This window comes from Hyaloscypha bicolor (genome assembly GCF_002865645.1).
Source record: "Hyaloscypha bicolor E unplaced genomic scaffold K444scaffold_56, whole genome shotgun sequence".
NCBI classification, from domain to species: domain Eukaryota; kingdom Fungi; phylum Ascomycota; class Leotiomycetes; order Helotiales; family Hyaloscyphaceae; genus Hyaloscypha; species Hyaloscypha bicolor.
This window is the reverse complement of record NW_020194558.1, coordinates 2,301,368-2,324,289: the sequence shown is the minus strand read 5'-3', so window position 1 is coordinate 2,324,289 and position 22,922 is coordinate 2,301,368. Positions and strand designations below refer to the sequence as shown.

At 47.6% G+C, this 22,922-nt stretch overlaps 7 protein-coding genes across 7 annotated transcripts; 2 read left to right on the top strand and 5 right to left on the bottom strand.

The window, feature by feature from the left end:
* Positions 1-2,104: 2,104 nt before the first annotated feature.
* K444DRAFT_611835 (uncharacterized protein) lies at positions 2,105-4,003 on the top strand. Its single transcript, XM_024880019.1, has one exon. The coding sequence runs from the start codon at positions 2,346-2,348 to the stop codon at positions 3,942-3,944; it is 1,599 nt and encodes a 532-aa protein (XP_024738492.1). The 5' UTR covers positions 2,105-2,345; the 3' UTR covers positions 3,945-4,003.
* A 41-nt stretch (positions 4,004-4,044) lies between these two features.
* K444DRAFT_374089 (uncharacterized protein) lies at positions 4,045-4,894 on the bottom strand. The gene is made up of 2 exons (XM_024872298.1): positions 4,824-4,894; positions 4,045-4,740 (listed from the first exon to the last, which is right to left on the bottom strand). Exon 2 carries the CDS (start codon positions 4,683-4,685, stop codon positions 4,383-4,385), a length of 303 nt encoding a protein of 100 aa, XP_024738491.1. The 5' UTR covers positions 4,686-4,740; positions 4,824-4,894; the 3' UTR covers positions 4,045-4,382.
* A 674-nt stretch (positions 4,895-5,568) lies between these two features.
* K444DRAFT_526160 (DUF155-domain-containing protein) lies at positions 5,569-7,520 on the bottom strand (the record flags this gene model as incomplete). Its single annotated transcript, XM_024874519.1, has 3 exons — positions 5,569-5,987; positions 6,035-7,379; positions 7,479-7,520. 3 exons carry the CDS (start codon positions 7,518-7,520, stop codon positions 5,569-5,571), a joined length of 1,806 nt encoding a protein of 601 aa, XP_024738490.1.
* Positions 7,521-9,159: 1,639 nt separating this feature from the next.
* K444DRAFT_662622 (uncharacterized protein) lies at positions 9,160-10,331 on the bottom strand. Its single transcript, XM_024886726.1, has 2 exons — positions 9,459-10,331; positions 9,160-9,362 (listed from the first exon to the last, which is right to left on the bottom strand). The coding sequence occupies exons 1-2, from the start codon at positions 10,215-10,217 to the stop codon at positions 9,273-9,275; spliced, it is 849 nt and encodes a 282-aa protein (XP_024738489.1). The 5' UTR covers positions 10,218-10,331; the 3' UTR covers positions 9,160-9,272.
* A 351-nt stretch (positions 10,332-10,682) lies between these two features.
* K444DRAFT_374075 (uncharacterized protein) lies at positions 10,683-11,106 on the bottom strand. The gene has a single exon (XM_024872297.1). The coding sequence runs from the start codon at positions 11,003-11,005 to the stop codon at positions 10,745-10,747; it is 261 nt and encodes an 86-aa protein (XP_024738488.1). The 5' UTR covers positions 11,006-11,106; the 3' UTR covers positions 10,683-10,744.
* A 3,679-nt stretch (positions 11,107-14,785) lies between these two features.
* On the bottom strand, positions 14,786-16,562 carry K444DRAFT_374001 (uncharacterized protein). The gene is made up of 3 exons (XM_024872295.1): positions 15,965-16,562; positions 14,850-15,916; positions 14,786-14,789 (listed from the first exon to the last, which is right to left on the bottom strand). The coding sequence occupies exons 1-2, from the start codon at positions 16,280-16,282 to the stop codon at positions 15,137-15,139; spliced, it is 1,098 nt and encodes a 365-aa protein (XP_024738487.1). The 5' UTR covers positions 16,283-16,562; the 3' UTR covers positions 14,786-14,789; positions 14,850-15,136.
* On the top strand, positions 16,563-21,189 carry K444DRAFT_374014 (uncharacterized protein). The gene is made up of 5 exons (XM_024872296.1): positions 16,563-19,282; positions 19,336-19,393; positions 19,444-20,311; positions 20,482-20,926; positions 20,982-21,189. Exons 1-5 carry the CDS (start codon positions 16,843-16,845, stop codon positions 20,984-20,986), a joined length of 3,816 nt encoding a protein of 1,271 aa, XP_024738486.1. The 5' UTR covers positions 16,563-16,842; the 3' UTR covers positions 20,987-21,189.
* Positions 21,190-22,922: the final 1,733 nt, after the last annotated feature.

Below are 22,922 nucleotides of genomic sequence, written 5' to 3'. Positions count from 1 at the left end.
AGAACGTTAAGAGAAAAAAACAGGAGATGAATGAACTACATTTCGGGAGGATATCTGGGGAGGGCAGAAGTTGATTGTATCTCAGTTTGCAAGGCCTGCAGTCTGTTGTGGGAGGACGTGGATACTTCAGAGCTCGAGAAACTTTCATATCTAATGGTTCGAACTCGAAGTTGGATACGAAGTCAAAGAGTTGAGCAGCGAGAAACAATACAATTGATGCGAAGAAGAAGAAGTCTATTTTGGGATCTAAGGCTGTTCACACTAAAAAAAACTTCGGCGTAGCCTAATCCCCAAGGCCACGTCAAAGAAAGCAGCAAGAAATAAGATGGGCTAAAGATATTCGTGAATAATTGAAACCCCGTTGAGAAATTTGTTGCTGAAGATATTCGAAAATTGAAGGTGCCTCTAAAATATAGAAACCGCCCAAATTGTTCCACATCTATAGGGACTACATCTAAATAGTCGCCTTGGGCAAGCAAGAGCAAGCAGAGCTGATTTGCGAGATGGCGTTCTTTGTACACTGAGTCTGGTGCGTTGGTAGAGCTGCGGGATTCGTTACTACTGCGGTTGTAAAAGCAGAACAGAATGCCGTGGCCCCGACACCGCCCTCTCTCTTCATGGCGCGGAGACAGTTATCCGAATTGCACTTGAGAAGCGCTTGGAGAGTAAGCTTTGTCACGGCTGTACTTGAGCTTGAGCTGGATCTGGATGTGGTTGTTGGCGATGGGCTCATGGAGCTGAAGCTCATCGTGGAACTACCGTAGTAGTTTAAGCAAGTACAGGCAGATGAGACCCGAGCGGAAGTGCTTCCTGTGCATTGTGTTGCATATGTTGGGAGAGCTGGAGCATTGGGTCCACCGAGAGTAAAGACAGAGCAGAATGCGCTCCCATTTCCTCTGTCGAATGCTCGAAGACAGTTGTCTGCATTGCAACCAGGACCAAATTCATGGGTAGCTGAACTGCTCATTGATGTTTGAAGAGAAGTGCTAGAGGGTGTGAACGTGGTGACTGAGGAGATGCTGGAGGATAGAATTGGTGAGGAGCTAGATGGAGAAGAGGACATGCTGGACGATAGGCTGCTGGAAAGGCTTGACGACAAGCTAGATGAGAGGCTGCTTAATAGACTACTTGAAAGGCTACTAGAGATGAGACTCGAACAGCTCACTGGGCAAGCGGGCGTCGAAGTGGTTGCCGGCATTATGGCTGGGGAGATTGTTGACGTTGAAGCCGGATAGGCACATGAGCAGACCGAGGAGATTTGAGCCACCAGAGAGCAGGCTGGAGTAGCAAAGGATGGGAAGCCATTCATAGTCAATGTTGTGGCAGTTGTAAATTGCGAGCAGAAAGAAGCTGCTGCAAGAGTATGAGCATCGCCATTGAAAGCTCTCTCACAACTGAGGATATCATCAGTAAGTTACGCCAATGGAAAGACTCCTGGAGATATGCTTGTCTGCAGCACAACCAGGTTCAGTGGCCGTTGCAAGACCTGCTGAGCTTAAAACAGCCAGTAGAAGGGATCTCGACGAGAACATAATTTCGAAAGTCAAAAGGGTTTGAGAAGAATATGATGGGATGGAAAATTGAGAATCCAAACCTGAGATAAGCTGTCATCGATCGACTTTATACAAGCAGACTGACGGATCGTTGCTATTGGTACTTGATGAGAATGTTGATTAAGATATGCCCTTTGCCCCTTGGCAAGTCCCATACAAAGTCCTTTACCTCGTGAAGCCGCATTCCTCTTTTCCAGAACCTGCACGACGAGCGTCATGAAATCGATTATCATCTTCGTTCCGGCAGCATCCGGAGCGGTGCCGCGCGGTGTTCATTCTCTCCCTTTTCAGGAATTCGATAATCCTGTGTCTTACCTAGTCGAATTTTGGTGCAATGAGTCATTCAAGGTCGTGTGGAATGCGGATTCTCATCATGTATTAGAAATGAGAGTGAGTGACTCAGACAGAGTGAATGGACTGGTGGGAATGAAGTTGAGGAAGAATGACTAATCTTCTCGCTTAACGCTCACGTGATCATCAGTAGGAATTTACCCCTGAGGCAAGGCGTTTTTAAATTCACCTTCAGACAAAGAAAGTGCGATGACAATCAAAGAACAGTGAATACGCAGGTCTGTAAACTTTAGCGATCTAAAATGACTAAATCCACGAACCAGTTACTGTACCTGTTCATGAAGTACAAAAACTTCCACTCTTGTAGTCAACTTCGTCAACCACTCCTTCCTTGATCCTCCGCTTCCTACAATCAACATCTCGAAGGAAATTAATCCAGGCAAGTCAAACTCTCCCGGCGGTGCGACAGCCAATTCTCTCGAGCTTGTATAAGACACGAAAATGGATCCAGGATCCCCACAAGCAGACTGCTTGTCGTCTACTTCATCCAATTCGGAAGACTCGCCAACCCGAGCTGCACAAATTGAAATGCCCTTCTCACGCCCTCAGCTAGATACCAGCAAGGTGACGCTACCAACAATACCGCGATCTCCCAAAGAAGTCTCAGGAGACGGCAAGATGAGTTCTCCCGCTTCTGAATTCTCCAATCAGCGCAGCAATGCAGATGGCAAGGTTTCTGGGTCTTCCGATAAACGCAGCAACGAAGATGATAAAGCTTCCGAAAACTCCGATCAAAACAGCAACGCAGACGCCAAGAGCCGTCGCTCATCCACCAGTGAGTATGAACAAGAATCATTTGAGACCTACCAGCATAAGGTCGCTCAGTTATGTCACGATATTGGTTATGGAGAGCCATCGAAGATTGAGCGAATGAAGGGTGGCGGCTACAACAGAATCATTGGGTTGACCTTGCCATCTGGTCAGCAACGTGGCTATGTCCTCAGAATCCCCCGGTCAGCTCTGGAAGAGGTCTTGATGGGTGAAATCAAGGACCAGGTTGCTGTTACTCTCCACCTCTCGAAATATGAGTTCCTCCATGTCCCGGTAATTGCCGCCTTTGATACAACCGTTAACAATGCTCTTGAATGCCAATACGTCCTCCAGGAACGGATTGATGGAGTTGCGCTTGATCATGTCTTCTACACCTTGCCTCTTGCCGAGAAGCTCCAGATTACAACAGCTGTGGCCGAAATGTTGGTGCAACTTGAGTCGATTACACTCGAGAAACCTGGAAGACTGGTGGGGACTGGAGATTTGCCTGATCGCTCGGATGTTGCGCCAACTTCCGCGAATGAGATTAAGATCACAGGTTACCGTGAGAACCCCATCGAAGACTTGCCGTCTATGGAGAAGCAATCGCTTGCGTCCTTGATCACCTATCTGCTCGAGCTCCGCAAGCAGAAGAATCTAGACTGGGATGAGATGGTGGAGAGATGTGAGCGGCTTCAGTCCATTGTGAAGGATATGGATGCTGCTGGATTGATACGAAGCACGGATGATGAATGTGTGCTCTGGCACTGGGACCTTTCTGCAGGAAATGTCATGATCCATCGAGCCAACATCACAGCCTCGGAGCAACATACTGTTCTTGGCATAGAGCGCAAGCAGGCTGTTCAGGTTGGTCCCGGTGAAGGCAGCGGTGTGACAGCATCACCAGTCAGCAATGATTCTCCGGGAAAGTGGGTCGTAAGCGGTGTTTTGGATTGGGACGACGCAATTTCGGTCCCTCTGGTTATTGCGAGAACACCTCCTTCCTGGCTCTGGCTTGATGAGGACACCCGTGGTCCGAGTTGGGACGGCGATCGTGATGCAAAGCCTGAGAGAGACTTGACCGAAGACGTGCTTCTGATCAAAGCACATTTCGATCAGATCATGGCAAAAGCAAGCCCTTCATATATCGAGGATGCTTACCATCGTGGTCCTTTGCTTAGATCATTGGCGGAGTTTGCCCTCTACAACTTCGAGGATGGTGTTTATTGGGATAAGTATGATGACTTCGTGAAGAAATGGGAGGAGTACGATGAGGCTCTGGCAAAGTAGAAATGATAGATCTATATCTGTGAATATCATGTCATCGTAGATGGTAATGAAAACCTTGCATTATGGAAAACGAATGCACTCTTGTGATGTCAATTTCACACCGTATTCATTGGTAATGGTATTTTATGAAGAGTCCAGATCATAGATGTCCAAACTGATGAATTCGCAAATATCAGGCTCTATTTTCCATAGAACTTTGCTCCCTCAAGCTCCGTAATACGCAAAACCAGGAGTGCTCTAGGCGATATTCCCTGTGCAATACAGAGGCCACCCATGTCTCAAAAAGAAAAGAAACCCCCATACCAAAATGCTGGAAAACTCCACCCAATGTGTGACCCACGCCATGCACCATAGTCCATCCATAAATGCCGTCAAAAGAAGCCGAACTCCATCCCAAGATAAATTATCCCTCTGACAACCCAAGCAAGAAGACAACTTTTACTTCTTCTTGTTCTTCTCCTTCCGATCTCTCTCACCCTGTGCCTGCTGCGGCTTCTTTCTCTCCTGCTCCTCCTTCGCCTTCTGCTTCTTCTCCTCTTCCTTTCTCTTGCGCTCTTCAGCCGCCTGTCTAGCGTCGCACTTAATGCATGATTCGGTCTTCAAGTGCCGACGCTCATCGCAGCCTTCACGTGGACAGTAGGTTTGATGCTGCGTGCAGTAGGTCTTCTTGCTGCGAGGGGTCTTAGCGGGCCCGCGGCAGTTGCCTTGGGACTTCCCCGGGCAATGGTGTGTAGTGACCATTTTGTTGGTTGAAAGAATGTACGGAAGGGTATTTTGAGAATGGGTAAAGGGAGGACTATGGTAGGAATGAGTTAGCACGAGGTGGTATTGTGGATATGGGAATAGAGTCCAAGATGCAATAAGAGGGAAGGAACTTACTGCTTAAGTCTCGAAGGACGTACAAAGCTTCTTAGTTGAAAGACAGGTTGCTTGCTCTTGGTTCGTAAGACTTGTGTGTACGAGAAGCAGTTGGGAGAGTGTAAGTGATTGTAGTTGAGCACTCAAGATTCCGAAGTGGCGTTGAGATGGTTTTGTGCTGGAAAGATAATGGAAATGGGGATTGAAGTGGTGTTGAGACTATGACTTTATAGACAGGAAACGTAAATTTGGATTGAAAGGCATCTTTAAATGCAGCTCTGGAGATAAATTTCCATCTTCTTGCTCAGTGAATGAGTTGTAAATTATTCGGAGTATGTCTATGCTGATGCAGTCATTTCTCCTCAGCGAGAGGTGGTAGTGAATGAACTGAGCTGCGAGAGCACATTGTTCAGAAGAATGATGGGATGTTGTGATTGTGAATCTCGAGAACGAGAACAAAATCAGACTGAAGGATGACGGTAGGAAGGTTTGGGTAGTGCAGCAGGTTAGATAGCGAGCTATCCTGTTGACGTACAGAGCATAGATACTTGAGAAAGGGGACTTGAATAGTATCATATAACGAATAAAATCATAGTGACCGGAAATATGCACACAAGAATAACACCGAAAGACCACTTGAAGATGCTAAGGCAGTCTTGGATGGATGTAGCATATAGCCGTGAAGTTTGTACAGCATTCTTGAGGATTGCCCAGCCCCTGACGCCAGTGCTATGCAGACTCAAACCACTAAGAAGAGCAACATATCTTACAAGTCAGGCTCAGCAAATGTCTTCCTCACAAACTCTGCACCACATATAGCTTGAAGTTGCGGTGCGCTGAAATCAGCTCTCGTCCAGTTCTTCCCAGCCATTCCCAAATGAGGCATCAAGCCAGCTCTCTCATTCTTTCCCTTCTCCAACATGCCGAACCTCAATCCTACTTCAGTAACAGTAACACCAATACTAACAACAATAAGAACGATGATGATCCACGTAATAGTGCTCATCTTCGTATCAGCAATGCTGTCACTCAGGATCTCTGCAAGTTCTAAGAATACCCTGCAACGCTCATTGAGGACTTTGATTCGGGGAGTGATTTCCAGGTACTCGCGGATAGCGAAGTACAGCGGGTGAAGAGTGGGCTCTGACTCCCAGAAGAAATTCGGTACGTCGAGGATATTGGATGCTAAGTACCGTCAGCTAAGTTAATAGGTCAGACAATTTGAAACTTACAAAGGTTGACATCAACACGACTCTTGAAGAGTCGACCCAAGATCTTGACAATCTCCTTTCTATCCATGCCTAATTTACCTGTCAAAGCTAGATGCTTAGGAACATGCTGAGCGTCCAGCATCGTCTGGGACATTTTCTCTTCGAAGAAGCTCAACTTCGTGCTTTGAGCAATGGCGTGGCTCATGGCGAGCTTGATCATATGATCTCCACTTCGGAGTGTAATCATGTCGTTGAAGACTCGGGGCCTTTCGACTAGAGGGCTGTATTCGAAATGGAGCTCTTCCGTCTCAAAGTCATCCTCTTCTAGCGGCCGAGAGACGAGAGAGATGCCCGTCTCATGCTCTGAGAAAGTCAAGTCCGCCAAGATATCTTTCTCTTGTCGTTCCGTAAAGTTCCAGAAGACGACTACTCCGTACGAAAAGACGAACATCTCTCCGAACGTGGTAGCATCTGGTGCTGTCCGATTTGGACTGTCCCCTCTCCGCCCTTGGGCAAGCACTCGTGTCTCCTCTCTGGTCCGACGTCCTTCATCTTCCCTCCTCCTCCTATCATCATCACTTTCATTCTGAGGACTCTCTTCACCACCTCTCACGCCGTAAGTATCCGTATCCTCAAAATACCCCTCATGATAATCCCTCCTCTCACTTCTCTCAATCTCCTCATCCAACACTGCCTTCCCACCAGGACTCTTAAGCACAGGACTACTTCTAATCCTAAACCCTTCTATGCCAGGCAGTAGTGGCAGATGATAGACCGTATAAAGACAATCATCATACAGCTTCGTCTTCGCCCCATGATGCTCCTTTACAAACGTAGCCGTAGCTTTCGTCTTATACCCCTGCGCAGTGCAATACGCCGTCACCCTTGCCAACTTCTCCGCTCTCTTCGCCTTCGGTAATCGTTCTGCGTAACTCTTCCCACGAATTCCTCCTCGCTTCTTCAGTACGTCCAACTCAGCATCTTTAAGCGGTCCCTCGTCTCCATCTAAGCTTAGCCGTTGTCCATGCTCATCTATCTCATCGTCTGATTCTTCCTTCTCGTTTACGGTGTCGGGAATTAGGACAAGCTTTTCGGTCACTTTTGTGCTTCGGCCAGGGACGTTTTGCTGTGCAACTCGTGCTGCGATAGCCGGTGGGTTATTCGGCCGTCGCTGGGTAGCTGGCGCAGGGCGGCGGCCTGGCGGACCTCGGGCTTGACCAGAGGGAATCTCGGAGGCATATTGGAGGACGTTGTCGACAGATATGAAGCGCGTTGGCATGCGATTGCGGACTGCGCCTGGTGCGCTGGGCGATGGGCGCTGAGAATTATTGCGAGCTGGAGGAGGTCGTTCGCGGGAGTCTGTGACCTGGAGGAAAAGTTAGTCTTATAGCTGTTAAGTCTGAAGAGTCCAGCCCGTCCAAGGAGAGCTTGAAGGGCATGTGCTGAGGTATCTGCAGCTACATACCAAGACCGAAGGTCCCCTCTTCCCAGCAGCTGTCGTGGCCATTGCGGATTTAACGTGCTTCTCAATTGGAAGGCCAGGCACACAATTAAAGATTAATGTTCTCCGGGGGTTGAGACATCTAGGTGCTTGACTATCCGTTGCAACTGGAATGTTCAGATGGGCTGATATCGAGTGAAGCTTGCTGCTGCACGCTGGACGTCATTAGTCCAAATTTGAAGCGAGGCGTCGGAAAACGGCCCCCAACCTTTCTTATCGTCTCGATAAAGGAGGCTTTCCTTTCAAACTTCTACAACATTTTATTTCAAGTTTAATTGTCCCAAACATCCTCAATAAGAGGAACAACCAGGAGAGTTTCGTTTAATAAGGGCAAGTATCTCTTGATCCTCATCCAAAATGTATTGGGACAATACACGTGACCGCCCCAAGAACCCAATCACAAGTCGAGTCGGAGGAAAAATCACGTTTCTTTGTTGCAGATCAGCATCTCCACCCAGCTTTAGCTAGGTTGAGTGGTGTTGAGACTGAGTTCAGGTGAGCTTGAGCAAGTCTTGGGCTGAGCTCACGTGGGCTCGGCGTTAATTTTGCTGAGCGGTATCAAGGCTGAGCGGTATCAAGGCTGAGCGGTATCAAGGCTGAGCGGTATCAAGGCTGAGCGGTATCAAGGCTGAGCGTTAATTGGACTGAATCGGACTAAGGGGGACACTAGAACTTCAGGATTTTTACATATGTTTATGTCTCTCTACTTCAATTAATCAATTGTGGGAGTATCAGACTCGAGATTGAGATATTTTGACGTCCAGGAGACGAAGTTAATAGCAGGTAGGAACATTTGTTCACCAAGAGATGTTTTGGCAGGTAAATATAGCAGATTTGTGCAAACCCATCTCACGAGGCTCACCCGAGCTTACTGCGTTTACCGGGTCGATAAGTGATGCTTCAAATGAGCATTATCCCAAAGCTTATATTAAATGAATATTTTCCCCCAAATATTTATGTCTGAACAGCTACCACTGCGAATTTCCTGGGTCATGTGACCTCGCGTCACATGCATGACTCAGTCGGTAGACTAGTCCTAATTAGGCTTAGCAGATTTAGGGATCGCACGATACTGCGATCCCTACTTCTAGAATACAACAACTTCACCAACTTACGCACTTAGCATTCTGTGACAGCGGGATCAATGCAATGGTCGAAGGCTCAAAGTTCAAAGAATCTCATGTATTGGAAAATACTAAGCTGCAGAACAAAGTAGGGAGGATGCCTCGACCTTTAGTATTGTTCTGCCCAAGCAATTCCGGCCAGTCCTTGGCAGATCATGCCCTTATGCCAGCCGTCACACATTCCACGCATATTACGTGACGGTGCTACGCGTTACTGTTGAACCGACAATTTAATATTTAATATTGATTTCTTTTTCTTAATTTCGAGAAACGCGAAATATAAAAAATCTTTTAAAATTACGCAAAATTTAAATTATTTAAAAAAACTTAGAAAAATAATCCTAATTGCGCAAGCGTAGTCGGACGATCCTTACGCAATTGGCGGGTTTTTACGGGAGGCAAGCACGCACGTGATGCTAAGATTATGCCAAGAGGTCTACTACTAATGGTGGCAAATACAGGGGTGAGCTAGTAGGGCATTCTCATGCAACCGGACACCTTAGGCAGTAGCAGGGTCTCTTCGTTCATTTCATATCAACATTCATTTAAGATAGAACAAATTGACATCTAACTATTCCTTTGTGGGTTCAATATCGTTGACCATTCAGACTTTGAGCTTTCATCACCATCACCATCACCACCCCCACCCACTACTCTTCCTTTCGTGTTCTTTTTGGGAGCTTCGCTTTGCTGCTCTCCTTTCTTTGTCATCTCTGTGTTCCTTCTAGATAGAGGCTCGGTCAGCTATCTATATCTCTGGGGGTTTCAGTTTAAGGGTCAAAGAAAACCAAAAACATAATCATGCATCTGAGTCACATACCTTGGACGACACCTTTTCCACCAATCCATCAAAGGCCATCGCTTCCCTGCTACCCACAGGAGCGCTTACTCTCATTTCGCCAGCTCTTGTCTTTACACTATATCCGATTTGCTGCTCTGTTGCGTATCGATGCACCTCAGGGGCCTGGTAATGCGGATTCTGGTGTACTGGCCCCTGGTGTAAATCGGAAACATAAGAGCTTGGGCCTTGTGGTGGAGCAACAGTGTACTGAGTCGATAGCGGATTTGGTTCCTGATATTGCTGATACTGTTGTTGCTCATAACTATTTTCCTGTCCGCTTTGCGGCTGGGAATACGGCTGTGCTGAAGTGTAAGTTGCATATGGATGTTGTGCCTGCGAACTCAAAGGCGCTGGACCACTGCCCACAACTTCCGATGTTTGTGAAGTAGTGGAATCATAAACCACTCTCGGATCAGCAGCGGAAGACACCTGCTGAACTCCAGGTGGTGTTTGTTGATAAGCAACAGGAGCAATCTGAGCAACTCGTCTACTGCTACTGCGTCCCAGCGTAGGAAGCGCCTTCTTGTGGCTTTTACTTTGGCGTGGATTCGACTGGACGAGCATCGCGATTTCAGCAAGCTTTTGGGCGTGAAGGCTGTTTGGCGGTGATACAGCTTCAAATTGCCTACCATCAGAATTTTTGCTGAGATAAGTCACCCTGCCAGCTGTCCCTTCATCAGTTTCGGCCGAAATGACACTAAAATCGTCGCGTTGGCGAAAGGTTTGTTGGGATGTCATTTTGAATGTATGTGAAGGAGTTGGAAGAGATGGAAAGAGCTGAGAGAGTTTGATGAGGAGTTCGAATTGAAGTAATATTGCAAGTGAGATGCTACTCTAGGCAGTCTTGATGATATCGAGACAAAGACCGCAGCCTCGCGCTTGCCACCTCGCACCCCCACCATTTCAAGGCTTTATCATGAGATGTGATAGTGGCTTGGGATCCTGCATGTATGAGACAGTGAGATTTTCCAGGCAACAAAGAAAGTGAGGCTGGCATGTAATGCAGTACACTTCACCTTGCAGAAGGAAACTTGGAAGTGATCTGCAAATGAGGCTTTTCCACGGCGACTTCTACTGCACTTGCCCTGAATACTTCAGTAATTTGTCTTAAACCCCTTTAGGTTACATACTCGGCAGCTGGTCTTAAGGCACCTTTTCTTCCTTCCAGGATCTTTCTCTCTCATCTGATATTTCATTATTTCAGCGGGCATAATCGACATCACTTTCCATCACAGACGCCCCATCATTTACAGCACTCTCCTCCATTAAACATCGATCATCATGCCAGGAGAGTGGGATCTCGTCAAACGTAGCAATGGCCAAATCACATACACCAACAATGGCCAAATCACATACACCAGCCCAAACGCTGGAATGAACTCCGCCGGCCAGAAAGTTACGGTCGCAGTTACGGGCACCAAGTCTCGCATAATGTACCAGGGTGGGGAAGGAAGTCCGCATACCTTCAAGGCGATGGAGATTGCGGAGTTGATTGCAAGGAGGCGGTAGGGTAGGTGAGTTATCATCCAAGAAATATTTTAGGAGCGCTTGCTAAGTTATATCAGGCGATGGTACAAGAAAGACAAATGCGTTCGGTTGGAGAGCATATTTGGACGATGTAACTATCAATGAAGGTAAAGCACTTGATGGGCAAGCAACCACAACGCGCACTACTTTATTCAATGCGCCATACTCCGTATCTTTATTAGATTCATTGTCAAAATCTGGATGATGCTTGAGAAATGTAAATGCAACTTCAAATTCGAATCCATCATTTATCCAGCTGCCACGAGACCTCTTCACTTGTCGCTCTCTTCGAATTTTGCCTTGCACGCCATGTTTTCCTCCCTATTAAGCCCAATGCTTCCAAAGAATCCTCCACCTAGCTTTGCCTCTCTCTTCTCTCCTCTACTCATCCTTCCTCCAACCCTATTCCCTACGAAAATTTCCAAAAGCTCCCCTGCATATTCATCGTAACGTAATATGCATTATCCCTCACATATGAATTATATTTCCTAAATGCCTCCCCCCATGGTCTTCCAGTAAAGGTCATGACGCCGCCGTCGAGAAAGTAGGCATCGCATTTAAAGTCGTCGTAGGGGTTGTTCATGCCCAGGATGTCGCGGATTTTGCTGGTAAATCGGCGGAACCAGTCACGGATGCCCATTTTGGGTTTTTTAGAGGCAGATAGAGGAACCAATGCTGAGCGCGTTGGTGAAGTTAGAACGGGGTGTTTGATTGTGATTTGCTAAGGAAGTAGTAGATTGCTGTGCAGGTGCGACTTTGCAAGTAACGAGAAGATGGGACGATGAGAGGTTGACTGGAAATGAAGTTCAGAAAATCATCGCATGGCTATTACGGGCTCTGGGTGGGTTGCCTTCCAGTTTGAGAGTGTTCCGTGATGCGCGCCTGGATAAAAATGGCTGATAGGTTGCATAAGTCTCACAGCCAGCTTTTTAAAGAACCTTTAATTGGTATACTTGCTTATGCATACTTGACAAATGGCCAAATTCCGCCTTATAACATGCATGGTCCTTCGCCTGCAAAGTCCTCTGAACGCCTGCAAGCCGCTTGATATTAGTGCAGCTTCCCCCACACCAACCTATTGAGCGGCGCTAGCTCTCACCCCCAAAGCCACAATCTAATCACTGAAATCACTAAACTCCACAAACGCCCTGCTGCCTCCGCCAATTCCGCTGGAAATAGCCGGTGCAGCGTTTGCTCGAGCCATTCCACCCTGGAGGTAATATCGATTGGCTTGTGCCGCCAGAGCTGCATTTTGAAGCATCATTGAATGGATGTCGGTCCTTATGCGCTGTTCACCCAGGCCTCTGAGGTAGCCAATTGTGAACACGTTTGGTTAGGCAAGTGTCGTGAAGGGAGTGGGGAATGGAGAGTGGAAAATACTGGTTGATTGGCAGGCTCCCCCGTACAAGCGTTTGAGACCTCTCCAGAGACGAGGAAGGATCGGTCCGGAGCCTCCAAATACTGCGCACACGACTGCCGAAACGAGGGTAATGATGGTGATTGGGTCGGCCATTTTTGCGGAAACTTGCACAACGAAAGTTGGGAGTTTTTGAAAGGTGATTGGAGGGAAGATAATGATTCAGCTGGTTGTCTTCAATGATGTGAGCTGCAAACTGTGCTGAACATATGAGATTAATGCTTTTTATATGGTCGAGGAGCCTTCAGGATGTCGAAGAAAGGACTAATGTACGCATTGTGATTTAAAGAGTCATACAGGACCTGTGCTCAAACATACTTGGTTCGGAAAACAGCCTCGCTGCATCTTGTATCGTGGTCTCCTGCAAATATGCGGTGATCGGCTCTTAACGAAGTTATATTTGATGTGTTTTGAATACTTCAAGAAAAGGGGATTCTTAAGCTGGATAGGTTCAAAATCCTTCAAGTACAATATACCTACTCAGAGAAATCTACGTTATTCCTCTGCCTGCACTTGCAAGGGTACACGTTGCTTTGGAATACAACCAAGTCATATTTTTTCCCCACGCAATTTAATGAAATGTCTACGCCTTCAAACTATTGAGCATGGTTTGCGAAGATTCGGTTTGATAATCGGGCTGCAGGAGTGTATCTCAAGATACGTAAAAAGCAGCACAGAGATAAGTCTGGCATATGAGATAGGTTTGGCGTTGGCTCCCCACATCCTCATTTACACAATCTTGCAGGAGGGCTTGTCTTGTCTTACGTCTTCACTGAGGAAATTTTGGTTTTGGTGTGGGTGTGTAGTACGATTGGCGGCGGAGAGCCGCCTAGCTTTCGCCCGGTTTGTTTGGAGAAAGCAATTGAGACAGTTTAGCTGGTTGGCTATAATCCAATTATTACTGTGTGATAACTGCTGCATAGAAAGTGTCTCATACTCTGCAACCAGTATTGAAAGCGGCAGAAATGGTAGCCAATTGAGCAAGTTGCATATAAATTCTCGCCCAGCTTGCGTGGTGAAGGCTTTGCAGGGGAGGTTTTTTGACGTACCTTTGCCACACGAGTCACCTAGCCGCTGAATTACTGAATGATCACAGATGCCATGAAGGAGTGTTTTACTAGTACACGCACACATCGAAGAAGAGGCAGCAGTAGAAATTGCCACTTGACATATCATATCATGCGTGCTTCGACGAGATCCTGAAACCTAAAACTGGAATCTGGAATCTGGAATTAAGAAAGCGGGAAGAGGCTGCACGTGAACAAGGCGGCTTGCCGTGAAAGTCTCAGCCTTAAGGGTTCATTGATCATATTGTAAAATCATATTGTAATTAAGCTACATTGCGCTTGTGCTACCTTCAGCTTCCCGCCCCATTCGAGTTCGGAAGTACCAGCCAATTAACTGACGTTACGTGCCCACGTGAAGCGCCACCTCACCCCAGGCCGCTCGGCTCGGCTCGGCTCCTTACCTCGCGCCTAGGCGAAGGCAGCGCCGCTCACCCGACTGGCGGGTGCTAGGGTCAGGACGGAGCGGAGGGCGCACAAATCCGAATTCTTGGCATGCAAAGAGAGCAGATTTGTATAAACCAATATGGCGAGGCTGCTGCTTTTGAGCTGGGTGAGCACTCCTCCTCTAACACCCAACGACACCTAATATCGATTCCCTGTTCCCAAATTCAAAAACGCGAAATGCAAAAGTTTTCGGGGGTACGCATATACTCGTACTATCCCCTTTAACTAACCTTAATTATGTGAACGCAAGCCTCACCAGTCGAGGTCTAGGCCTGCGCGAGAGCGAACGGCTAATTTACTAAAATTAGGCTAGAGCATAAGGCCAAATTAACTCGTAGCCGCACCAACAACAATGGGATCAATGCCACAGTCCCAATACCTAACGTCCCTACCAGCAATATTCTGTCTCAATCTGCTCCGGCGTAACTCGTGGTGTTGGACTGTGGCCTTCCATCTGTCAGAACGCGTCACTGCATCCAGATGATCTGGGAGGTAGTTGATCCCCAGGTTGGTTACGGTCAATCTGCAAGAGATTGGGTCGCAATCATGCAAGTTCTGCATTCGACCGTCCTGTTATCTCGGGCCACAGCGTAAGGCTCGTAGCTGCTGTATCAGAGGAACGGCCACGTTTTTGGCTTGTTGAGGCTCATCTGGTTGCTCACCTCAGTGGGTGACTGCTGGCCCTGTTCATCGCCTGGTAGTTTTGGTTCGCGCAGCGTGCGTAGTTCAGTGAAGGCTGTGTGTGAACTTTGTGGTGGAGAGACTTGAGGACTTGTGACGAACTGCGATCTCAGAACTTGCAGGGATTGCTTCATGCTTCGTGTGGCGCTGTACACGGGGAAACCAAAATGACACCTGCTACTGGATTCATGAACATCCATGATTTTAACGTTCAGACACAAAGTTTCTGCTTACTCCACTACTATATGCGCTCAGGACCTGTTTCTACATAAACACTCCGTTTGTCTCCTGTCTTCATGGACAAGTACATGTTTCGTGGGCGCAAGGTTATTCCGAACCAAGGTCTCAGCGACCAGACTTTCCTGCCAGCTGATGGCTATTGGACACGCCCGTGATTTACCTCGCGAAACCCTTAGTATGGCATTCAAAGGCTGGCTCCACTCATCCAATGCATAGAGAAACCAGATGATTGTTAAATGGTTATACCAATTTTTGGTGGGTGTAGAGAAACCCTCACACTCTCATCTCAGAGGACACATTTGTTGAATGAGATCGTTCTGACCGCATGCCTGCTGGACAGAGAGCCTGTATGTTTGCTTTGCTAACTCAACCTGTTGGAAAGATGTGTACCCAGAGATCACTCCAAAGACGGTCGTGAGGATGGTGATTAAGACAGCAAGCCAAAAAGTCCACCACTGCATCGGGTTACGAGTATCCCTCCACATTTGTTGCACTCTAGAAGGGGGGGCATTGAAGGCGTCATACAATATGACAATTTTTCTCCGCCAAAAGTTGAAATCTCCCAAGTCCATGGTCCTGGGAAATGTCGGTTCAGCAAGGAAGAATGGATGAAGCTCTTGGCTGAGAAAATCTCGTGTCTGGTCGTGTCCAAAAGGGAACAGAAGATCGAGGGACTTCATGGTCTCCTCTAAGAGATCGTTTCCGTAGACATTGGTTGTCTCATAGTGTCTCGCGAGACAGAACTTGTGGGGATAGATCCGAATCGTCCCACCCGAACCATGATAATGCCAAAACCGCCACCAGCTTCTCGGCACTGGCGATTGATCGTAATGGAGGTGGTCAAACAAATTGTCGGTCCAGGCAATCTTGATCCCGCAGATGTGCATCAGGTTCATAGCATTGAAACCGGTGTCTAACCGGGCTTCTCGAGCGGTTGGGATAAATTTCGAGATTTGGAATTGCTGTCTGCAGAGGTCCGCGAGCGTGTTCTTAGGGCCCCAAACAGCATACTCAACGGCGCCCGACGTGGGCCCGTAAGGCGGTAGATCAACCATGCGAACCTCAATTGTCAGCCAGAGCTGAGCAGCAAGTGCCATCGAGTTCAGAACTTGCCGATCTGTCTGCTGCTTGTTCTGGAACACTTGCAACTGTTTTATCGACGTCAAAGCCTCCTCGCGTGGACTATCTCTTTTGTCTCCCAGCTCCTTGACGATAGCGACGAGCTCGTCGAAGGTACGAGCAGCAAATTTAGTCTCATCGACAACCCCATGAGGCCATTTGAGGTCGTTGATGTGATCATTGAAATATCTGAAGAAGTCCGCGAAATCGTTGGGCCGCCACGGTATTCCAGGCCAAAAGGCCGAAGCCAGAAATGCCTGTGTTGGTTCGTCAGGACGAACATTGAATAATTGGGAAACCGTTGACATGGTATCAGGTCCTTTTCATCAGATCACAGAGTCCGTTACACGTGGCGCGGCCTTGAAGAATCTTTGTAAACGCTTATTCCTGGCGTCGGGAACAACGTGCTGATATGTGTATTGCCATATTGGCGGCTGATGACTCTGTCAAAACGTGCGGTTCCCGAGCCTGAGGGATGGCATACAAAACCTCCAAATTCTGCCTGGCATACAGCCTTGAATTACAAAGCCAGTGGAAGATGACATGATGGTCATTGAGGCTGGGGGCTATGCAATCCGGGTACCGCAACAGCTGGCAGTTATGGTGTGGCTTTGCAGGCCTCACTCTAGTTGACCATACTCACAGCCACAACGCCCGAGAAGCGTGCTGTTGGCTCTAAAACTCGATGGTCTTCACGCAGTGAGATGCCCTTCTCCTGCAAACGACGACAAAGATGCAACTGTTAGCGGATGGTATGAATCGCTAGTCGCATCGCCGCCGATGATGGATTTTTCGCCCATTCGACGTGCAGAGGGCAACCACCAATCCTGAGTGTTTCCCTGGTGTCTCGAGGAAGCAGGCGAGATAAATGCGAGCGACTTCATGGAATGCTACTGACGAAGGTCTAATCGACCTTGTCTTCGCATCTGACAGGCATCTCAAGGATCTTCTAAATAGGAATGGCGATGCGCCTTTGGGGTGGAGAGGCAAACACACATACTACCATCATTTAGACGTCTCCATATTCTGCGACACCATGGAAATGCTCGAGGAGCCTACCCCATATCGAGAACAGCAATGCCCTCAATCGAAACACACGGTGTCAAATTTAGAAAAGTTGCCTACGATAAAGCACCTGCCGCCGTTGGGACCTCGTCCTCCGTCATCAAAAGCGTACACTGTGGAGGAACGAAATACTGGCCCTCATCCTGCCGGTCGATATGAGTCGGTCGAAAACTTTGAGCCTCCGGACCGGCCTGTTCCACTTTCAACAGATCAGTCACGAGATGTGTCTTCGAGCATCAAAGCTAATGGTGAGCATGGGCAAAAGAACGAGCTGGGGCTCACTTCAGAAACACAGTCCTTCAAATTACTCCACCAGGCCGATTCCCATGGCATCAAGGTTAGCCAAACAAACGGCACATCTCAGGATAAACGCAAAGTCCTGAATGGTTTGCCTATCTCTGCGGAGGGCACACCACAGCCGCCGCAATCTGCACCTCTGCCAAGTCCCTCGGTTATAAAATCTCTCCGCCAACGACTTACGGGAGTTCTAGGCAGTGCTCGCACAACTCCAGGAGCAAGCCAGAAAATTAAGCAATCTGTCACACAGAGACCATTTCAGGACGGTCTTGTACGGCAGATCGAAAAGAATTATTATGAGGCTTATACGGAGGTGGTGCATATATCGCTCGCAGAAAAATGGGACAAGAGCGTTCATCCGAAGCTTCAAAAAGCTGTCGAAGCTGTCGTTCGAGGAATTGGATTACAACCGCAAGAGATGTATGTGAATTTGGCTTTGTTAATGGTCGGACCAAAAGTGGGAGATATGTTGCATCTGTTGCCGACCATAGTCATTTCTTGCTGTCACAAAACGGCGAAAACGAAAATCGAGGACCTAGTCGATTCCAATCAACTCGATTATCTCGGCGAGTTTGCATGCCCCCACCTAGTGTGTTATAAAGAACGAGAGCCGAAGCGCAGAGACCGGTTCTTTGCTGACACAGACTCATGTGAGGAAGTGGAATCCTCTGGAGACGTCAGCCCATATGACTTGTCTTTCGAGAGACAAAGGTATATGAGCTTTGGTGTGGAGCAAACCACAGGGCGCAAATCCGCATGTGGCTTGCCAGTCCACTTTACCTATTCGGTTCCGAATGTGCATAATGACGAACTCGAACGTGGAACTTCTGATCGGGGACGCTGGATAGCTAGGATTGGTGGTGTTATTCAAATTGGAGGAAAGCCTTTTGCAATGACGACTGCGCATCCTTTTCTCTTACAATCATCTGGCGAAGGCAGCAAGGCCAGTATCGGCAGCGACGCGATAGTTGATGGATATTTGGATGTGAAATCCGACGAGCACGGAGACGAGGCAGACTACAAAGCCAACCTGGCCGCGAAAGGCATACATAACAATCCATCGGTGAGAATAGGAAGAGGTGCCTTTCGTGGATATTTTGCCTTCTGCGGCCATGGTAGAAGCTTTGATTGTCAGGACCAGATTTCACTGAAGGATTCCAATTCCGACTGGTGCATTTTGTCAATGGATTCGCTCAGAGGTTTGATCAACTGCTACCGTGTTGAGGACCTAAAAGGGGAAGCCGTTGAGTTTAATGTCGATAAGATACTAGGCCCTGGAGAAGTGGCGAGACCTGGTGTTGTCCACATTCTCGACAGCCCTGAGAAGCCCATGGCGGCCTACATGACGCAGACTACGGCTTCGATCTACTTTGGAGGGAACTCTCTGAATGTTCGCCGATTAATTTCCAAGGACCCATTGTCCGCCGGGCTCTCTGGTTGCTGGGTAGTTAGAGGTCAGCATCTTTTAGGTCATATCATTGGCGGCAATGAGTTTGAAAGGACATTGTACATGATTCCAGTTCAAGACACGAAGAATGCAATCGAACAGATCACAGGTGGGAGTCCGTCCCTGGAGTTAACAAGTAATCTGGTGTCGTCTAAGGAAGTAGTGCACCGCTTCAGAGATACTCAAACAGTTCATCGCAAATCTCCATTGCAGTCTGGACCAACGACGCACTTTGAGGCCCTCCGGACAGAATCGTACTACACAAACTTAAAGAATCCTCAATCTGATCAACGTGAATCTGCACCACGGTCAGTGGGAGGATCAAGAGCTGGAAATGTGTCTCTGCAGTCCCCAATCAGTTCAGAGGCGTTCACGAAACTCTCAGAAAGGTCTGCACCCGAAGACCCCGAACCTTTACCCCAGTCCGGTACGGGTCACAGTAACGTTTGGTACGAAGACCCTGAGAGTGGGGATACCTACCGAGACCATATAAACTCAAGCAAGTAGCCCCACACCGTTCATCTTGCCTTCAGATTGCTAATCTGTGACCAGAGGGTAGGACCATTCGCACATGGCGGAAGTTACCCAAGGAAGCCTCGCGGGCTGAATCGTAAGAACTGAGCTGACCGTCAGAGGCGGACGGCTAACAATGACTACCAGGTCTGCAACACCCCGAGCTCGACGTCAATCAGTGTTCGACCGCCTTGCCGACGAATATACGAGTCGCCGCCAGCGAGAGAAGTCTAGGGGCAGGGAAAGTAGTCGAGGAGATAGACGACCCTCGTACACGGAGAGTGTTCGACATCAGTCTTACCAAGAAGACAGCGACAGATATGCAGATGCGCAAGCCGGCACATACTTCGATTCCAGCTATCAATCTTCTACCAGCTATCGTCCTCGCCACTTAAGTCCGAGTCCATTTGATCCCGGGACAGGAGACTCGTTGGCAGAGAGCTTAGATGCATTACATGTCTCAGGCGGCGGACAATATACCCACTCCACAATAGCAGCTTCTCCCCCAAGAGATTGGCAGCCTCCAGTAGCGTCTAGTCGCCACGAAGAGACGCCCTTTCTCTTGTCAGATGTAGACCATTCTCAGCTGATTTATTCGAGCCACGATTATTATAAGGAACAATCTCCAGCTGCCACACAATCGCAAGAGCAAGGACTAAATCGAGTTATTAAAGGCACTCCCGACCTTGTGGCGAGGGACTCGTCATACAGGGTTTGGACCAGGGACTATAAACAATTCTTTAAAATTGGTCGGGTGTTTAGTATCCCGTGGGCGGATTATTCAGGCAAGAATCGACACTTTATTGTTGTTCGAGAAGGGGAAAGATTTATAAGCTGTTTGCCGGTCACGTCATATAGCAACAAGGGTATCGAGAAGAGTGGTATTCGTCTCGACGAGCATGGATTTATTTACAGCAAAAACAAGCCCGGGAAAGTTGAAGGAATGTGCTTAAGGCCTCTTAAGCTTATTCTGACTGCAGGTGCAAGCCATCTAAGGGATTCATCATTAGTCAATGTAAGGCATATTCTCGTACTGTTTTGCGATTCTTGGAGTCCACAGCATGGGAGCTTCTTCCAACTAAAGAAATCCGGAAGAGTAGTCTTCTTCTGTATCGACGTGACAGCCTGTCGGCCAACATCACCTCTCCAGTTCTCTTCTTATTTCAGCGCTAATTTGCTGGGCAGTATGGCGAAGTGTATAATATAGAGACGATTGTGATGGCCAAGAGTGTTGGCACCTTAGATGGCGACTCTGCAGCCATTCTACTTCGCTACTGTCGAAGGATTTACAGCGGAATCGAAGATCCAGGTGGGGCCACGCCCAGAGCAAGCGAAGCAGTCCTGTCTGGGGTTGGGGAGGCACTCAACAGCTATCCCGCTGCCTTTCCAGCTGCCTCATATATTCCTGCAACTTCCTCAGAATCCAGATCCATCTCAGCTTCCCCCATGACTGGCTACCCACCAGCAGCATCGACAAGTTATTATGGGCCACCTAGTGACCTTGAGGCGCTTGACGGACGATCGGCGTACGATCCCCCCAGTTCGCAGCATGAACCTTCTCCCTCGGTGTCTTCTTATCAGCTTGCCTCCAGCTCATATGGAATGGACTCCGCTCTCCATCCACAAAATAGTACATACGCCGCTCCGTCCATGCATTCGCAAACCCAGTACGTTGACGCTCCAAGAGTAGACTCCCCACAAGAATTCAGACACAATTCCGGAAATATAATGGATACATCTCACCAATCCTCAATCTACCAGCCACCGGCATCGAGTTACCCTCATACTGGCGGTGGCGCTTACCGCTATGGGCAGCCGATTAGTGGATATGGCCAACCTTCTGAAGAATATTCACCACAGAGTGGATATACTGCCCCTCAGTACCTTGAGCCTGCGGACTCTTCAAGCGTATACTATGATGATGATATTGACCTCGTGATTTCTGATCCTCCTCGAGAAGCAACCATCGCCAAAAGATGGCGTGAAAGCAAGTCCGATTGACGCCGACATTAGGCGTCCTTTACTCGGTCGTTGCCTCTCCGTCGCCTCTACTCATTCACAATTCCCTTTCTATCAGTTCTACTCACCTAATATATATGTTTCCAATATCGACCTACGTTTGGGACTGCTTCATGTCAAACCTTGCCCATCTTTTCTGGGAATCCTCACCGTTGACCCTTCAACCTCGAGGTTGTCCTACCGCCCGAAGAGCTCTGGTCTATCAACCTATATTTCGCCCTCTGCGGCGTGCCACTGCCCCTACTCTCTGGGTATCTCTTGTCTGTTGGAATCTGTTCGGTCTCTACTGCGGTATCCGCTGTGTTATGTTCGATGCAATGTTTTTAGATTGAGTTATTGCTATGTGTTTGAGTACGGTTTTAGATAGTTCTTTCTCTTTTCTTTGCGCTGCATCTTTGTTGGCATACATACTTACTTCACAGCACATACAATTGTAGTACAGGGTAATGCATAGTAATTGCACCCGGCTACCACGACCACAGTTATGTCAATCGAAACACTTTGAAATCCTTAAAACTTCTCTTTATTTACTTGGACATAGAGTTTATATACTGCATTCGTTTTTACAGTATGCTTGCTTCTAGGTAATTTTGATCGTTGCGATACTCGTTGAAGCGTTGGTGCAGAATTGTACGGACTGTGATAGGGGAGGCGCTCCTTAGGGCTATATAAAACACTACAGAGAACTAAAACGCATAACACACCTCCCCAATATTATTCTGCTAGAGGGTTGAAGGCCACTCTATTCTAATAAATTCCTAGCCACTCATTCTCTCCGACGTTGAAGCAGCTAAAGTTAGCAGAATTACCCTCTCCTGATGCGGGCCACCCCGCTCTTTCTAATTCCGCTACCTACTTTTCTTTCTCCCTCTTCTCTCTGTACTGCTTTCTCTCCACATGGCCTGAGGAAAATGCATACAATGAGTTGTCGGATAATTTTGTGCCTCAAATGAGCTGCCTTCACAAGCAGTGTGAGAAATGAATAGATTAAATTAGATTAATGGCTATTAATCTAATCTATTCATGAAATATTCTCATTAATCATATTCTATTCACGAATTAATTAAGCTAATCATGAATATTCATGATTAGTTATTCTAATCGAATCAAATTTCTAAGTATTACGTTAATCATATTCTAATTAACTTATTTATGAATAGTCATAATTAATTTGATTAATGTAATTAATTTTTCGCACACTGTTCACAAGTACCAGCCCTCGTCTCTGCACCCTGTCTCTGCACCCCCTGGGAGGAGTGGTGCTAATGTGAATATAATTGACCGATAAGGGTTACATGGAGAGCGAGGGCCGCACGTATGTGCACGTTGCAAAGATGGGATTAGAGAAATTGGATGAATATGCCGATCAATGACGAACTGTGACGAACTCCCGTTTACGGGAACATTGTTAAAAAGATCCCTGGATTCAATGTGTCTCACAAGTTCCTTCGCTTCTGTTGTCTGTTTGGTATTTCGTATCTGCTTCTGTAATCTCCAAGTTTTACAAGTATTTACAGAGAGGTCAGTATCCCCTCCTCGAGCTTCTTTTCCAAAATTCCCTACAGTCCGCGCTTCCACAATGCCACTTCTCGAGTTTCAATGACCTT

What these genes read in the sequence shown, in the direction of transcription:
- K444DRAFT_374001 (XM_024872295.1), bottom strand. Translation starts at nt 16,282, where the DNA reads ATGTCAACGGTTTCCCAATTATTCAATGTTCGTCCTGACGAACCAACA. An exon ending in AGCAGCAGACAGATCGGCAA is followed by an intron (nt 15,917 to 15,964) that starts GTTCTGAACTCG and finishes CTGACAATTGAG; the next exon opens with GTTCGCATGGTTGATCTACC.
- K444DRAFT_611835 (XM_024880019.1), top strand. Translation starts at nt 2,346, where the DNA reads ATGGATCCAGGATCCCCACAAGCAGACTGCTTGTCGTCTACTTCATCC.
- K444DRAFT_374089 (XM_024872298.1), bottom strand. Translation starts at nt 4,685, where the DNA reads ATGGTCACTACACACCATTGCCCGGGGAAGTCCCAAGGCAACTGCCGC.
- K444DRAFT_374014 (XM_024872296.1), top strand. Translation starts at nt 16,843, where the DNA reads ATGCGAGCGACTTCATGGAATGCTACTGACGAAGGTCTAATCGACCTT. An exon ending in CCGAGACCATATAAACTCAA is followed by an intron (nt 19,283 to 19,335) that starts GCAAGTAGCCCC and finishes ATCTGTGACCAG; the next exon opens with AGGGTAGGACCATTCGCACA. An exon ending in GGGATTCATCATTAGTCAAT is followed by an intron (nt 20,312 to 20,481) that starts GTAAGGCATATT and finishes TTTGCTGGGCAG; the next exon opens with TATGGCGAAGTGTATAATAT.
- K444DRAFT_662622 (XM_024886726.1), bottom strand. Translation starts at nt 10,217, where the DNA reads ATGACATCCCAACAAACCTTTCGCCAACGCGACGATTTTAGTGTCATT. An exon ending in TGGAAAAGGTGTCGTCCAAG is followed by an intron (nt 9,363 to 9,458) that starts GTATGTGACTCA and finishes GCCTCTATCTAG; the next exon opens with AAGGAACACAGAGATGACAA.
- K444DRAFT_374075 (XM_024872297.1), bottom strand. Translation starts at nt 11,005, where the DNA reads ATGATAACTCACCTACCCTACCGCCTCCTTGCAATCAACTCCGCAATC.